The sequence below is a fragment of the Martes martes genome (genome assembly GCF_963455335.1).
Source record: "Martes martes genome assembly, chromosome: 3".
NCBI lineage: Eukaryota > Metazoa > Chordata > Mammalia > Carnivora > Mustelidae > Martes > Martes martes.
In genome coordinates, this window is record NC_137890.1 from 178,268,233 (window position 1) to 178,286,420 (window position 18,188).

General features: G+C 40.0%; 1 protein-coding gene across 2 annotated transcripts in view; it reads right to left on the reverse strand.

Annotated features, from left to right (window-relative positions):
* Positions 1 to 2,103: 2,103 nt before the first annotated feature.
* The window catches only part of ADAM23 (ADAM metallopeptidase domain 23), a gene marked incomplete at both ends in the record, with an annotated part of 169,260 nt that continues 153,175 nt past the window's right edge, over positions 2,104 to 18,188 (reverse strand). Inside the window, 2 exons of one of the 2 annotated variants that reach the window (XM_080797859.1) lie at positions 2,104 to 2,152; positions 9,090 to 9,180. In XM_080797859.1, the coding sequence (XP_080653985.1) occupies positions 2,104 to 2,152; positions 9,090 to 9,180 (140 nt within the window). Of the gene's footprint in view, positions 2,153 to 9,089; positions 9,181 to 13,261; positions 13,353 to 18,188 lie in introns of both variants that reach the window. The other variant, XM_080797860.1, reaches the window with a different exon arrangement.

Consider the following 18,188-nt stretch of genomic DNA (forward strand, 5'->3'; position numbering starts at 1 on the left):
AGGTATTGATCTCCTGGAGCATACCGAAAGTAAGGTTTCTGCTCTCTGACTGTGATACAGCCACAATTCAATAAAAACCTCACAGTTTTAAGCAGTACATTTTTAGCACATTATCCTTTCCAAAATCGAAGCAAAAATTGTGAGACTGGTGTCATGAATCTTGCGGAAAAGGGACTGAAAGCCAAACCTAGCAATTCGTTTCGTTGTCATGAAGTGAATAGACGATGGCATGTCCTGTTCCTTAAAAGAGGGCGTTAGAGAAGTGCAGGCTCTTGGGGTGGGGAGGGGATGCTTCAGGAAAGCTCGTCTCTAAGTGTCTAAGTGGTTGCTGAGTGAAGGACTCACGTACAAGTTTCTACATTCAAAACCAAGTCAGGACCAGATTTCTTTATTCACGTACATACTATGCACTTGAACGGACACTATCTTGATCCTAAATGGAAGAAGAAAGTGGTGTCAGTGAGGGAAACTCAAGAGGGACTTGGGAACCCAGATTACATCGGCACATCTGCCTGGAGGCCAAAGAAGATGAACAAATTTGTGAATAGTAGAATCCCATCGCAATCCAGAACATTCCACAGACCGGTAACACACTACAGGCCCCTGACAAGATTTATTGAAAACACACCACACAGATGTAAAGCCCACGATAGTAACACTCACAAGAAGGCAGCCACTGCTGTGTGTCCATTACCAGCTTGCCAGTGGGGTTCTACCACATGTATTTCAAGGCAGGGAGATGAAGCATGAATGAGATATTGACAATAACAGCTGTGAATAAAATTGAAAGTGTAACTTTTCCTCCCAGTTTTTTAACATTGAAAAGTTATTTTTTAATTTAAGGCTTTAAGTTCATCCTCCTTTCACATTAAAGACAGGGAAAGAAAACTGTCAAAACCAAAAATGCAAATCATGAGCTTGGCACTTTTGTGATTCATTTGAGAGGGTGTCTACTTTCTTACATTATATACATATGTGTATAATGACATCAAAAAATGTTAGACTTGTCAGTACATATATTTGCATTTACATAATTTTTGTGTTTTTAGTATGGGCTATTTAGTTGTTTGTGTCCTTCTGCCCCGCTTTTGCTTATTTTTGGTTTCAAGCATTTCATTTCGTTCCCACATTTCCTTGTTAACATGCACCTGCTTTGTGCCCAAACTCCCTGCATCTGTGGCTATATCTGTCTTTTTGGAAGCAAGCCCCCAAATCACTGAACACCACATTACCAGAGAAGAGAGAGAGAAAACAGCAAAAAGAACCCAAAAGATGGGGAGCAAACAAGAAACTCCAATCTACAGAGAACTTTTACAAGAAAAATATTCCAGTACAGACAAGTGAAAACGATGTCAAAATCTCTTATTTCCATATTTACATTTATAAAAGAACTATACAATAGCATCATTGTTCAAATTCCAGCTCCCATTTCCAAAGGATGCTTGGTCCAGGCGAGCATACGGGGAAAGGGACTCGACAAGAGCAGGGGTCCGTGGAGTCTCTCGTGGCTGGCCTAGACAAGGGGGTGAGGGCCGGGCAGCACCCCCGTGTTCCCCGGCCAGATCACCTTGGGAATTCAGCTGCAGGTTTTGCTGTGGATGGGCTTGCTAGCTGCTTGTTGTAGATAGGCCATGCGGATTTTACCCTTTCGAAAATTAGATCTTCATGCCACTGGAGTGTGTCATTGGTAGGAAAAGAAAAAAAAAATCATGCCAAATCATTTAGAAGGTAGTAAGTGCCAGCAGGCTGAGGAAAGAAAAAAAAATCTTTTGCTATTTTTTAATGGTTCTTTTATTGCACTTAATTTTCCGTTATTGTTCCTTCTTCCTTTAGTTAGAAAAAAAAAAGATTCTGAAATAGTTCTTTTTATAACATTGTCTTTGATCCCCTTTTCTTGACAGGTGGTAAGAGGGGTTCTTTGAAATTATTTCCCCAAAGGACAGTTTCCTGTTCCCCCATCCCTGTCCCCCAACTTCAGTGCTGTGGTCATTACCACCCAGCGGTCTTGCTTACAGACGGAACAGTTCCGGCACCGATGCAGCGGGTCTGTCGCACCCAGAATCCAACGGTGCGAGGCACCGCTCACCCGCTGCCACTGCAGACTCAGATGGGGCCCTGTTGAGTGGGATCGAATCTCCTCTTCTTGACATTTCTTCCAGAGATGCAGGCAGAGGGGGAAAAATCCACAATATTAATCAGATCATGATGAGAGGAGGAGGATCAGAATGACAACAACGCTAGTTCCAGAGCAAAGTAATCAACTCACACGGGGGGCGGCCTTCCCAAAATAACTGGAGACAAGGGACAGCTCACACGTTTGAGTGTCTCTACAACATCTCTGCTAGCGTACATCCATTTGTAAAGACCCAAAGAAGCTTCGAGTTGTGCATTTTAAATCATTGGAAGCCTCCGCAGCCCAATCAGTCTCTTATTTCAGAAGTAAAGGCTACGGGCTAATTTTAAGCAGATGAACATAACAGGAAGGGCTCTTCCCACATTCTAGGGGCCGATTAGGGGAGCTACGCAAAACTCCGAAGGGCTCCTAGCTGCCTCCTTCCAGGACTTGAGAGTTCTCGATCAGTGGACTGGCCTTTGCCAAGAGGGCCAAGAGCCTTGTTCTACCCAGTTATCTTGCTGCCTCGATGTGTGAGCTCTTACCCCACCATGGAACAAGCATTTTTCATATCTAGTAAGTTGAAAACCAGAGTGCACGGTAAGACAGTAAACTCCAAGGAGAATGGACACAGGCTCGGGTTAGTTAAGCAAATGCAGCGGTTAAGCCTAGTGGAAATAAGCAAGTTAAAACGCCTTGCTCACAGTGTCCAGTCTCCTAAAAAGTGGTTCCTACGTTGAAAAAGAGAAAAAGAAAAGAACCGGCAAGACACTACAAGGCAACAACAGAAGTTGGTTGCAACCTCCCCATGGTCTGGCTTCATGTGGGGCATCAAGCAAGGGGGCTCATGCATTTAGTCTGCGCACTGGGCGGGTGCAACGCTGCCATCGAGGCTTCATGCAAGACTGGAGCCCAGGGAGGCCCCGAGATCCCTCTCTCCTCTGCCCTCTCAGGGCCAGCCGGATCGCCTTTCAGCCCTAAGCGCCAAAAAATTACAGCGTGTTCCTCCTCCTCCCCGCCACGTAATTCAAAATAAAAACAATACCAAAGCTCAAAATATGTATAAAGGCATCCCGCAAAGTTCTCATTTCTCCCAAGATGACCACTTTGATACTTCTCTTTCGAAAGAACAAAAATTTTAAAAAATGAAACTTGAAAGAAAAATCTCCCTTCGCTTTTAAAAGGTCTCATTAAAATGGCTTCATTAATGACCTAAACCTGTGGTCTGTTGTCCTAGTCGGTATTTGCAACAGTGCTACTTCCTTTTTTCCCCAGTCCCTGTCACCTCCAACAACCCTCTTTTGAGTCAATGTCCTTGATTGCTGCTGCTTGGGGTTCCAAAAGGGACCTCTCCCATAATGCATCTGGCTTCAGAGCACTGGACCTGTGCCTACTACCCACACTCACAGCCCTTAAGGGTAGGTGTATGGTGTATAAGGAACATCTCTACCCTTGAATCACATGAGGAAAAACAAGCACTGCTTGACCTTGCCAAATGACCCTGAAGGACCAGGGACTCCAGCCAATTTAGCTATCTATTGCTGGAATTGAAGAGAAATGTGAAACTAATGCCCTCTTAATTAAAAACGAATACAGAATAAGCTCAAGCCAGCTAGTGCTGTGCGTGTAAATGACTACACTGCTCGTGTCTAAATTCCCTTATTCAGATTCAGGGAATGGCAGATAACTAGCCATGTCCAAGGTCTTAACTGCAATCCAGCTCATTTTTAAATGGAGATATGAATTCCCATTTCAGCCTGGCATACAGTCAACCTCCAGTGTCCAAAAGCTTGTGCTCCTTTTCAAAGTCAGTGCTGGAGTTTAGATTGCATTATTTTAAAGAGAATCTCTTCTATGGGGTGAATGAGTTCCCAGGTCAGACCAGGAGGCCATGCTACCCTGTAGATCCATGTATTTATATGGGAAAATGGACTCTGACTACCAACAGGGCACTGTATTTCCCCTACAAACATCGCAGAGGGAGGAGGGCAGGGCCCTGTGATGAGCACAGAGAGGAACCCTCCCGCAGCAGGCTGACTACGAGGGCTCCTCACGTATCACGGCAAAACTACTAAGGTGAGTTGTGAGAACTCACCATATATTGAGAACTGCCTGCCCTGAATTTTCTACATGAAAAAAATCTTTTTTTTTCCATTTTAATGTGAAAGTGCAACTATCACAGGTAGATAGTCGCTGTCTCCCTTCCACAACTGTTTCAACTGAATTCCCTCCGCTCGCTAGGATTGGGAAGGCAATGAACTTTCTCATCATAACCCTTAAGGTATTTCAGGATCATTGCATTGTACAATATTAGCATAATCCATAAGTTTTGCTTTGACCCAGTTTTCATCAATCTTGATGATGTCTGAAAAACCTGTACTTTTGTCTACAACATATGTTATATACATATATATCTATACAACATCAAAACAAAGCTCTTCAGGTAACAACAGCCATCTTTGGTCTGTAAAGCCTTTAGTTCTTTCAAGGTTCTTTACCCACTGCTATTACCTTCTTATCTTTCCACAATGAGTTATCACTGCTCACCAAGAATCCGTCACTCACGACCCCTCCTAGGGGACCGTCGTGAGCCACCTTTGACAGCGTTCACTTCCCCAGAGGGCTGAGTCAGGGCGCTGACCTTGGATCTTCCCGGCCAGGCTGCTAAGTCTGAGTGAGAAAGTGCCTAACCCAGGAGCTGCAGGGTTTAAGGAATTAGGTTCCTTGTTCCCCACTAGGATATGGTCATGGGATTCAGATACGCAGCAGCTTGGTTTTCCTCATAGGAAGACTACCTATGATTAATTCCATTTCCTAATTCTACAAAAATAAAAAACAAAAGACATTTTACTCTTTTGAGAAAAGAAAGTGAGCAACATTAAATTCTTTTTGAGTTTCATCCAACTTGATATTCAGAATTTCAACTTTCCTTGTGATAAACCCAGATATGATCCTTTACATATCATTCATGTGAGTATCTTCTCTTTAACCTGTTCTTTAGCACATCCTCTGGAATGAACACAGGACAAACAGAATTGCTTATGGTCAAGATCAGGCTCAGTAAGAACTTGTAACCCAAGTAACTTCTTACAGAGAGGAAATCACGGTTACTATACAGATTTATTAAAGTAACACTTCTAACATCAAGAGCAGCTCCGCCAAACTTATGACCACTACTGCCACTGAATTACATTGAGAGAGCCAGTGGTAGGAAAGTGGGATGTGGTAATAGGGCTCCATAGTCTGAGGCGTGGTAACATGGTTGGAAGAGCTCAAGGCTCATCCTCAAATCCAATCAACAAACTGTCTCTGATACTTCAAGTTCCTTTCCTATTATCACCTAGAATTTCTCTTTCTGAGCACCATGGTTTATGGTATTCCCATACTTCATAGGCATGTAAATAACTATATTGCTCACATGTCATTCCTATATTCAAGTTTAGGGAATATCCAACAAAAAGCCATGTCCAAGGTGGGAATGGCAATTCTGTTCATTTTCAAATAGAAACTTCAAATCATCTTTTCATGTATTTTTTACCTTTCCTAAGATTTAGAGAAGATGCTACAGAATGGCCTTTCATCTCCTTGATTCTTCTAGTGTCCAGTAAAAGCAACATTCTAAAAATCGAATGAAGCAGCATTTCTATTCAAAACTGAACAGAGGCCACAAGTCTTCGTGAGTCAACCAGGACCAAGGCTTGCAATATTCTGCAGCACAACCCTTAGCTGTGTGTATAGGTGGTGGAGAGGAAAAGGAACGTGGGGGCACTGAGCTTGTAAAAAGATGCAAATTTGGGAGAAAAGTTGGACAATTCAGTGTGCCAAGAAGCTACCTTCATTTTTCACAGGATTTCTCAGAGAAATGAACTAATGCTCCGAAGACTGGGAATCCATAAACTACTTCCAGAGTATGGGCTTAACTGAAGTTACTACACATTACCCTATGTATCAGGATGTGTTCAATAAAATAGCCTACCAAATAAAGCATTTTTTTCTTCTTGGGAGTTTTACAACATTGCTTATGGAAATCTTTTTTGCATTAAGCAAAGCTTGCAAACTATTATTCTGCTAGAAAGATGTCATCTAGATGTATATTGTTTTTTATCACAATTATCCTGACCAAACTTCATTATCACTTATTCACACAAAGGTGCACACAGTCACACATGCATGCACACTCACAGAGACTCATGCTTTTTACCACCTATTTCAGAGGAAATATGGCTTAAGAAAAAGTCTGCAGAGAGTGGCAGACATTGTCAGGGGTCAGAGCATAGCTGTCTTCTCCTTTATACTTGAACGGGACAGGTATGGTATGACACTTCTTCCACATTTTAATGACTCACAGTGTTCCAGCCCAAGAAACGTGACTTTAGGAAAAAGCAATACTTCCCTTGAGCAGTTAACATGGTTTCCTTTGATCTAAAAGTTTAAGGATCCTCCAATTCTTCAGGCAACTTTGCTACTTGCTTTGCTTTTCTCTTTTAGTAAAACACAATTCCAGGAAGGATTTCCAATGACCGGATTTAGAGCAATCTCTTTTACAAACTATTTTCTACTTCTGATCCTAAATGACCTTCTTTTGTATTTACACCGAACTCAAGTGAAAAACTCAAAGACTTTCAGTTCAACTAGCAAATAACTTCTAGACCAAGAGTCTCCAAAATCCCCAAGTGGGGGGGAAACCTAACCTGCATCATGGGGCACCCAAAGCCTTTTCTTGCAAAGTGGAAGTAGTGGTTTAACGTTTAATGTAAACCGCATGGCTACTGTTAAAATCTAAAGCAAATTCAGATAGCAATCAATAGTCATCACAAAGAGCAGTGGCTCCTCCAAGTTTAAACTTCTAAAATTAAAGCATTATTCTGGTTTTGCTTTTTTCTTTGCTTTAGGTCATAAAGATACTTCACATTATCCTGTGCCTCCCTATAATGTTTTCCTTTACAGTAACTGTTAGGGTCATAGGGCACGGGAGGGGTATTGGCTTAGCACAGCAGTATGCATGTCTGCATGGTAGCCCCCACTCGGCGGTCAGCAGGGCTGTTTCTCACTTCACTAGGTGTCCGTCTCCCCTTCCTTTTCTCTGTTCTTCTGATGACTAGACATACTTCTCACATGTAAATAATCTGCACAGGGCCAAATCCACTTATATACACAGTGATGAAGGCTTTTCCATTTTTCCCCAAAGAAACATGCAATTCAAGCTGTGCGCTAGGCCAGGCCACTGTTTTGAGGTCCTGCTACAGAACAGTGCTCTTGTCTCCAAAGGCCGAGATGGTCAATTTGGCGTTGTGTGCGGCTGGATAGCAAAAGATGCACAGGACTGTTTCCAGCCCTTGAAACTGAGGCTTCCTGATGCCAAGAAGGCTTAAGTTTGGGCACAAGCCAAATTTATTTTTCTTGATGCATATTTATAAAAATTTCAAGGGAGCATTATAAAATAATAACAGACCATGGAACTACCATAATGTGCAATGACTTTTTAACAGTAATATGGCACTAAGAAAAAATGTTTGCTTGAATTAGGTTAGCCAAAACCAAACAACAACAACATATATGTCTTTTGTTGTTGTTGCTGTTGTTAGGTATCATGACTGACTCATTATCTGGGCAATGTTTTGTTAATACCACAAGGAGAAATTCAAGTTTGAGCTGCCCATTTTGTGTGTGTTTTTGAAAACACAATGATGCCAAAGCTACGGTTTCAGCAAACAGGTTCAAGTCTACAAATATCTCTGTAAAAAGGAAGTGCCATTTGGTAACAACTTTCCAAGTTGAAGCCATTCAGCAACTTGTAGGCTTACTCCTTAAATCTTAATGTAACAAAATTAGCAGAAAATGTTGAACGTATTGAAATCGTCATGTGGTTTGTTTTTCCTTCATAATCAGTTTCTAATAACATTTTATCTGGTTTCAATATTTTGAATTCAAGATTCAAAATGAATAATAGCATAAAGTTCATAATTGATGCAATTATTCAGATAATTCAAGTAAAAAACTTCCTCTATTGAGTAACCAGATGGAGGCAGAGTGGGCTTTGAATTTAGGTAATGGTCTTATTTCCCACTTAAATTTGTTCCTATAGATTTGGTTGGGACTTAATTTATCACAGGGAGTATTTGGCACAGGAAGTTTTATCTATAAATCATAGTAATCAATCCACCAAAGTATGAAAAGACATAAAAAGTAATTATCCAATGAATCTGAACTATGAAAACACCTAAACTTGATAAGATAGCTTTACAGATTTTGATCATAATTAAGGTTGATTTCTGAATTTCTGCCATGTGTATTTGAACAAACTTAGTTCAGAGATCCATGCACAGTCCAAACTAAAAGGTTACTACGGAAACATACCAGTTAATTTGCAGTTAATTAGAAAATATTTAGGTATCACCACACCACAGATTTCAAATTCCAATGTGAAACCAATTCAGTTGGTTAGGGAATTAGTAAAAATTTTAAATCTGTATTTTATAAAATAAGGAAGCTTTTCAAATCACTAAGTTATGTATAATGTTATGTGTGACAAATAATGAACAAATAGTTACTTAGGTTGTGAAAACCTCAAAATGTCAGTGGACTATAAACCAGTTTTAAACAGACGCAAGGGATTTATATCCACTTATTTCTGACTACCTAGTTTCCTAATCATCATGTATAAAAAACTTTATCTCAGGATGCTTGCTCCTAAAAGCTGGAGTGTCTTCTCCTGAAGAGCCTCTCCTTCGTTCTCCTGAAGCTTGTGCATGTGGAATGTAGAAGGCTCTACATTTCCTGTCCTCCTACGAGCCTGAAGACGACATCTGTGGATCCATGTTTCTTCTTTCCTAACCCATTTCTCAATAAAAATATTTACTCGTAGCAGTTTAGTGTTAAACCCGGCAATCTTGTAGCAGGAACTCAAAACTTGGTTATGTAAGCAGAAAAGAGAAGTGCCAGAGCCACTGAGAAGCAGACATGCGCTGTTGCTTACTTAAATCCCCATCCTGTGCCCCCAAGGACAATAGCTGCTACCAGGATGGCACCAGCGATGGAGCCTATTATGAGATTGGTGGCACTAGGACCTGTGACAAAGGATCATGGGAAGAAAGTCATATGAGCCAACGCCTGTCGTTACCACAAGGGAAAGGCAGTTAAGCGGTTTCAGGAAGTAAATACCCTGCGTTAAAAAAAAAAATTGCTAAACACGTCAATCACCTTTATTGACTTAGCTTAATCGCACTTCCGATGTTACAGAGAGCTACTGCTTGGAGAGGAATGGCCTCCACATCTAGAGCGTCTGCACTGCTGACACTGAGCCACCAAATTGGAAGCAAACGCACCCCACCAGCTGGCATTGCCCATCTTTCTTCTCCTCCTCCTTCCCAATGTCATGAATCAAACAAGCAAAAGAGCACATCAAGAGCACAGATGGGTGTGGATTAGCCTGACCTGACTGGCCCATGAGGGCAGGAAAAGAGGGGAAAATATTCTAATCAAGTGCTCTTTCAAGTCCCGCACCAAGTGGTCCAAAGGCTACTTTTTTTTTTTTTTAAATCCCCCACGTGGAAACAGTTCACATTTAAAATTTAGAAGGAGGTTACTAATAAAGATCTGACTCTGAAGCCTTGCTCTCAGAGATGCATTTCTTCACTGTAGGGATCCATACAGTATGGAAACAACAATGGTGGGTGGTTCCAAAGGCAAGACAGGGAGGAACCCTAAAATTCCTCTGGGGGACTCTGTGGGAAGCGGAAATGAGATTCTGCAGGTTTAGGTGAGACTATCTTTCGAGTCCCCATTTGCAAGTTGAGGCTTGGAGATAAAAGGGAGCGGAAAGGACAGCAAGACAGAAAACCCAAAGTGGAGTTTCCATCAACTGTTTAAGTCAGAGGAGATACATAGGACAGCACATCCTCTCCACTCACAGGGGAAAATGCCTTATCTCGAGTTCTCAATGTAAGTGACACTGACTTTATCACAAGAATTATTTTGAATATCACATCCTTCGGGATGCTAATACATAGGTACAGGGCCCGTATCGGCAGCATACTTCCAGTCCTGACTGAATATCCTGTTCCGGAAGTCACAAAGCCACTTTTGGTATTTTCCCTAAACCCCTCGACTTTGTCACTGTATTCATTTCTGTGTAAAAAATTCTCTTTTCTGCTCACATTGGTGCCCTCAACTGTGTACATAAATGGATGCCACTTTGAGCAGCACTAAAATCATGTGCATCACATGTTTTTAACTCAGAGACCACCCAGTGCTTGTCAGGGTGAGTAGAAAGGTGGGAGGACAGCTGCAGTGGGGGTTTGAGGATGTGGTCTCTTCAGGATTGTGGGCTTGTGACATAGTCTTAAGACTAACCACTGAAGTCCTACAGAACACACATCTCAGTGGCCTTCAGCAATGCACAAATAATAATAACTAGTAATAAGAGAGCAAGAAAGGCAGGCTGGTCACTGTGCATTGAGCACTTACTATGTGTCAGGTGCAGTTCTAAGCACGTGACAAATATTAAGCTCACTGGATCCTCACAAAAACCATACGAGGTAGGAAAGATGACTATCCCTGTTTAATAGAAGAAGAAAACGTGCCTTCTAGAATGTAGTGACAGAGGCAAGATTTGAAGACTGATTTGTCTGACTCTAAAGCTTATGCTATCAATCAAGGGTCAGCAAGCTATAGCCCACTGCCCAAATCTGGCCCCACTTCCTGTTTTTGCAAAGAAATTTGATTGGAAGACAGCCACACTCATTCCTTTTCATGTTGTTTACAAGTTGCTTTTGTGCAAAGACAGCAGAGTCACAGGTTGTGGTAAACATCCTGGGGCCTGTGAAGTCAAAACTATTTACCCACTGGCCCCTTATGGAAAGTTTGAGAACCCCTGCTCTAACAAAACATTCCATTTATATGTATTTCCTTCCCACACTTTTATACGGAAACACATTTTGAAACAAACATTGAGAAAATATTTATATTTCCACGTACATTATGCTTTAGGCATGATTTGCACTTTACTAGCCCAGAAAACAGGCTGGGTTAGAATCAATACATAATTCATGAGAAATGATTCCTGATTTACAATTATAAACTACGGAGTAGGAAAAAAAGCCCCCCATCCCCTCCCCCCCCAAGAAAATCCCAAACACACAAAAAACCCAAACCTCTGTGCATGGAATCCTTAGTGACTGAATGAACATGACACTATCAGCTAAGCTAGGGAGTTATTAAAACAATTTGTATTGTACTATTGTGGATTTTTAAAAAATTACATCTATGATTTAGCAATTATGGCAAAATTTAGAAATAGAAGGAAAACAATCAGCTAATAAACAAAAATAGTGCATCAACCAAGGATAATAAATAACAAATCTATTTTTAGGAAAAAAATACTCTCATATGGACTTACCTGTCACAACCAGAAATAGGCACAAACCAACAAGACTGGAAGGGAGGATAAGAACAAAGGCTGGTAACAAGGACCCTGCTTTACAACAAATGCCTTGGGGTTTGCCTATCTCTAAGGCTCAAAGGGAAAATTGTTAAAATGCATCCCTTAGTTGGTACACTGCAGCACATCACAATTATGGTCAATAAATAATCTAAAAAACACCACTGGAAAGATTTTTTTTTTTTTTTTTTTTTTTTTAGAAAACTACCTTTCTTTAAGGAGGAATTTCACATAAATGTATATAGAACATTTCCCCTGGAAAAGGAAAGTTACTTCTATATATAATCCAGTCTGCAGATCCAAGGTGAGATTATACAATACAGGGTTTGTTTTCTCTAAAGGTATGACCTCTGCCATACTACTTTCTTTTCTAACAAGTAAAGAGAAACAAAATATCTTTCCCAGTGTTTCTAGCTGCCCTGAGTTAAACCACCTCACAGTCCCCAGCAGAAGGATGTGAGTGAGCAGGTGGCAAGTCTAGTCAAAGTCCTTCAAACCAGGCAAGAGAGAGTTCAGGGACTCTTTAACACAGAGCAGGACCATACTGATGTTCAGTGCCCGGCTCTCCTTGGCCCTGAATGGAAGAGCACCCGTGGGCTGTCATTACTGGGACTAAGGAGGAAACTGTGTAATAGGATCAACACGCCCGTAGTTTGGACCGGTTGAGTAGAGGGTATCCGGTGATTCCTTAAGACACTAGAACTTCATCTCTGGGCCACTGGGAAGTGTTACCACCGCCCACGTGAACACAAAGACAGCACAGGAAGGGGTATTTCTGTCGTCTGTAAGTGTTCTCTAGAATTAGAGAGAGAGGGGAAAAAATCACAATAATCTTTTAGTCTGCAGATTAGCAACCTCATGAAGGCAATATCCCATGGAGAACTGACACCTATTTTGAGGCTGTAGATCAAGTACAGAGTAACCTAAATGAAGGCACCAGAAGAGCTTATATTTCTGTGAGAGATCGACAGGCAAGTGACACACATTTACTAGTTAATGCACTGGCTACTTTGAAGACAAAACCACCAGGTAATTGGCAAGTATTCACTGAAGGTTTTGCAGGTTTGGATAAATACCTCTTTCTTCTTCACACTCTTAGGTCCCAAATATTTATGTAAATTTCTAATTTGAATTATCTATTTTATATGAAAAAAATGAAGGCAATATACTATCTTCTTTGAAAAAATTAAGCCAAAGCCTCCCCTATCACTTTAATTAAATGGAAAATGTATTAGTGACTATCATTCAGATTATCTTAAAAAGAAGCTAGAGCTGTTGATAATTCTTATTTAGATATGTGGATCTATTTGACTGGTGAAGATCGCATTCATTAAAGGAATCCTAATCAAACACTCATATAAAAACATTTTTTTTTTTGCCAATAAAAAATAATGACAATAAAAGGTCTGTATCTTGAAATGGCTTTTGGTAAGTAGAGGAGCAATGAAAGCTTTTGGACCATCATCTTAATTGTGAAGATATCATAAGCACCCCAGTATTATTTTATGCCCCACATTATTCCAGACAGGAGAAGGTTCTTCACTTCACAAGAAAACCACATGACACAAACATTTCCAAACCACACCACAAGTTGCACTAGCATGGGAATCACGTCAACGAGACAACACACAGTAGGGGTCAGGTACCAAGGGTCAGCTCACACACCAGGAACCAAAGAGAAACACTCTGAAACTCACAAAGATGCTTACTCTATTCCCCACCCTGTGCCTCCAAAAATCACCCCCAGGGCCAGAATGGTGCCTGCCACAGCACCTATCAGCCTGCTTGTGGCCATGTTCACTGTGTGGAGGGAAAACGGAGATTTTTTTTAACATAGGAAATTAATTACACACTGATTTTGTTAACACACAAAATAATCTATTTAGTAAATCCTTTGAGAGTCAGTTAAATACTGACATCTTTCCTTTAAGATTTGAGATGAAGGTCTACGTACACACTGAAAATACTTGAGGATAACTTCGGTGATTTTGAGGATAATTAAACCTCAAACTCCACAAACCCTTCTTAAAAACATCATCTCTTATAAATACTTTAAAACACATAAATAACCTAATTAGAATTAGAGTTCCTACAAGGAATGAGTTGGAATTAAAATGTTACTTAAATTGCATAACAGCACGTCTGGATTTTAATTACAAAGTAACATACCATTAGTATACTTTATAAACTTCTCAAACTGCAAAACAAGCCTAAGGAGCTATGCGTTTTTAAAATTCAGAATTTTTTACCCAATTTTGTGAAAATCCTTACAAATTCAAAACAGAATTATCTTTAAAATTAAGCGTATTTTCACATAGAAGAATGTATTTCACCTAACTCTGCGATGTTTGGGTTTCTGTCCCTTTAGTTGGGCATTTAGGTTTTTTGTTTACAGTTTCCAGTGCAGAAACTATTCACTGAGAGAAAGTTAGGGTCCCTGGAAAGCCTGGGACGGCCCAGCGGTAGACGACTGAGTGGGGACACTCCAACCCTGCACATCACCCCTTCCATGCAGAGATTTTGGATACTGCAAAAAGGGCCTTCAATGAGCAGAGGTCCCCAAGATACTCTCCACACAGGCAAGATGAAGCTTCGTGTTGAGGCAGGAAGCAGATTAGTTAAGACTGAGTGTGTGTGGGGGCGGGGAGTGGGGGGTGGGTGGGAGGTGGAAGCATGTGGACATACACACACTCTACCTCTTCACCATGCACATCAAAAGTACTGGCTTCAGATCACTTTACTAATGAAAAGAGAGATTCACTTTGATAAGGCGGCATCACACAGACCATGTGCCATGAGACAGTGAAGCAAAACAAAGAACCACAATTTGAACTCAGTTTTTTTAAGGCGTAATACTGGTTTCATTGACCTTTTTGTCTAGCTGTGCTCCCACAGAAGAAAGAGAACCTTGGATCTCCAACTCTGGTGAGCAGCTGTACTTCAATTTATCACAGGGCAAACAGCATGAGGGAGAGATTCTAGTTTTATTATTGGGTAGGCATGAGCTGAGTTTTTCTTAAAAAGCAAAAAAAAAAAAAAAGGATGGGAAACACAACAAAAAACAGAGAAAGTCTACTGAGGGCACTGAGGGGAATGTTAAGAAGACCAACATATAAGGTGGTGGCGATATTTTCCAAATATGACAATACATGATAATCCAAAATAACCTAAACTATATCTCAGATTTCTAAACTGTGGAGGCTAATACTGGAATGAAAGGTATTACAGATATAAATACTCATTTTTTTTAAGATCGTAAAAATCACTGCCTTCAGAATACTAAATTAGCAAGGATATATTATTTTGTGATTGATTGACTAAATGATTGATTTTGCTTAAGATTTGGACATTGGCCCTCAGAGCCAAAAGGCACGAAAGTCCTATTACCTCTTCAGTTTTTATATAAGCTACAGCTCTTTATAATGCTGAATTGTAGGAAAACACACACACACACACACACACACACACACACACCAGCAAAATGTGGTGCTAAATGAATATTTGCTAAATTTTAAAAACTCTAACTGCATGAATGATGAATAAAATAGCAATTTAAGGAGGCTTTTGTGTTTGCTATGGATGTAATTGTTCACTGTAGAATCAAGAAGATGAGGCAATCTGTTATGTGGGTTTTAGAAACCAACCAGAGGAGCAAAGCATTGCTAAGTTGCTTCAAATATGCATTCCACATAAACAGATACAGTCTATAGTCTCTGCCAAACAAGAATGATGATCTCCAAATTCTTAACTGATAACCACTCTTAACAGCAAAGCAAGATAAAATAAGTGGGAAAAGAGCTTTTTCAAAAGTACCCCCTCTCCTCGTTTGCCTGCCTTCCCTCCCACACTACCTTTCATTCTGGTTCACTGAAAATGTATGTAAAGTACACTTGACTCTGTATCATGATACTTCACAGCATTATCTCCTCCAGTGGGTCATGACTCAACCTGCTTTTAAGCTGACATGAATTAACTGAGTGGCTCGCAGTGGGTAGATTTTTACAGGGGACAAATTTGAAAACTGAGGCTTCAGCTGCTCCTCACAGCTACAAAGGAGGTATCTTCTTATTAAAACAAACCAACAAACCAACCCTTGAGCCTTTGGGCGCCTATGCTGTCATTCGAATTCTGTACTAATTTATTGCTGACTTAACTGTAATTGTTCATTCATTCACTCCTTCATTTATTTGTCTATTAACTGTCTTTTTGTGTTCCAGGAGCTATGACAGGCACATGATGATACACCTTACTTTTCTTTGCATCCCACCAATCCTGGAGATGGAATTGTACAGACTCGAGCCGATAACGCAATTCCCCCTATTAGGGATTTGACTTTGTTCCCTAACTCTTTAACGTACTTACCTTCACATTATAAGTTGTTTGTGGAAATTCTTTATTACCTAGCAGTATGTCTTCATGTTTGTTTCCTCATTAATCTCTGTTGTTTGTGGTTTATTATTATCACTGTTTTTCATTTGGGTTCCCTGCTATCTAGGATCCCTCGTGCTAAAAAGGCAGAATTTTTAGTAAGCATGTAATATTAAGGTACAAACTATATCCTTCCCCCTTTTCATGAGACTCTCTACTTTATATGTAGAATTCTTCCACAGACAAGTCACGCTTCAGATAGCGTGAAACTGTGCTTTTGAAAATGAAGAGTTGGGGTTTTTTTTTTTCATACTTTTAGAGAATTTCTGAAACAAAATGGTGCATTATTTCATCCATGTGATTCTAATGAGCCAAAGGCGCCATAATCCTGCATCCCTTAATACTTCAAAGGCAGGAGGCATCAAAGCCATCATTTGTACTCTATAAGCCAAAGTTCTTTCTGCAGGGATTTGTGATTTTGCTAAAATTTAAGATTAGAAATAAATACTAAATATACTCTTTATACTTGAGTATAATATTGGCATGATGAAGAGATGTGTTTTCTAGCTCCACATTTCAATGTTAAACACACAATCAGATCTCTTTACTCTTCTCCATAAAATTTAAAAAAAGCAATTAAGTTCATTTTCAGGTACATTGGGACAAATGTCTTAAAAAGATGAAAAACAAATTATTTCATAAAAGAACATTATTTCAGTCAGTTTACACTATCACTGAGAATGTCATGGAGTTTTTCTGAACTCAAACTCAGCTACTAAAAAAATTTTAAACCTGGTAAATCTTTAGGTTATTGAGGAGGCCATTATTAATGAGAAGAATACATAAGTGATACATAATTATACATGAGCATAATCATATATGGTAACATAATATCTACTGGTCTGAACTACAAAATCAAATATTTGTGCATTCACAAAGAAAGTTATCAACAAGATATATGGACAAGGTGCACGGAAACACTAAATAATACCCTTCAAGGTATTAACACTTAGAAATTATTGTTCTCAAAATACTAAATGCTAATAACATAATACTCCGTTGGCAGGTAATGGATCAGCTAGTCAGCTTAATCATCACCTGGTTACTGTTTCACTTCTTCCCCTTATTGCTACGCTGTGCGAACCAGCAGAGTAACTGAATACTCAGCTTTAAATGAGGCAGTGCCCAATAACAGAAAAAGCAATCAGCTCAAGATTAGGTGATCTATGTTTGATTCTTGGCTCTGTCCCCATCTAGCGGTTAACCCAGATTAAGTTAGTTTTCTCCTTTGCAGAGCAATGGGTCTGGACCGAATGGCCACTAAGGCCCTTCTCTCTCTGATTTGATGACTATGGACATAATGAGAGGGGCTGACCAAAGCTCACAGGAATAGTCTCTGCCCTTCCTTATCAATGACAACATGTGATGTGTTCCAGTTTCTTCTCTTCCCTCCCATAATGGTGATGGGAATCATCCAATGAGAGATGTTCCATTGTATTGCATAATAAGCACCGTGCAAAGATGTCCATAAATTGTCAAAAATTACCAGTACTTCTACTGGCTCTCCCTGTAGCAGGTGGGAGTTCCAGGCCTTTTAAAGGGTGCAAACTTGTATCCCATGAGGACAAACCAAAATAATTTCTCTCTGTGAATTCAGTGGACAGACGTCAGGAGAAGAAGCACCAGAAGAGTCTTCAAATGTGAAATAAATGACAATGTGGAGAAGATGAGTGAAGTAATATGCAATAGAAAATCCTTTTTTAAAAAATCCCTTCTCACATGGTTTGTGCTTTGAAATGCTATTTCCTGTCTTTAATAATTTTGGTTTGAGGAGTTGGAGGAAATAAACCAGTGTGCTTTAAACGGTGGGTCAACAAGTGCAGAGTGACTTCAACGGCATTATTTTTATGTGCTCTTTTTGTCCCTACTCAGATGGAGAGGTTGAATTTTTATTCTTCCAGAAACTTACTGTTAAAATAAAATATGCAAACCACACTGGCTCATTTCTGATGCCCCCAAATCAACTGAAGCAATGTCACAGAGTTCTCCTTGAGTCTTACTAATGAGGCTTTGAGCCAGAGGCCTGCAGTTGGAGACAATTTATCCTTTATGCCCACGTTAGGAATAAAAAAGGCAACATTTTCAATTTTCTTTCTGAATTTTTTTCCTCCCTAACAAGAAAGCACACTAAACTAAGTATTTTTTTTAATATGCTGTCACTGTATCTATACAGAAAACCTTCATGTATGGATAGGACTGGCCACATCA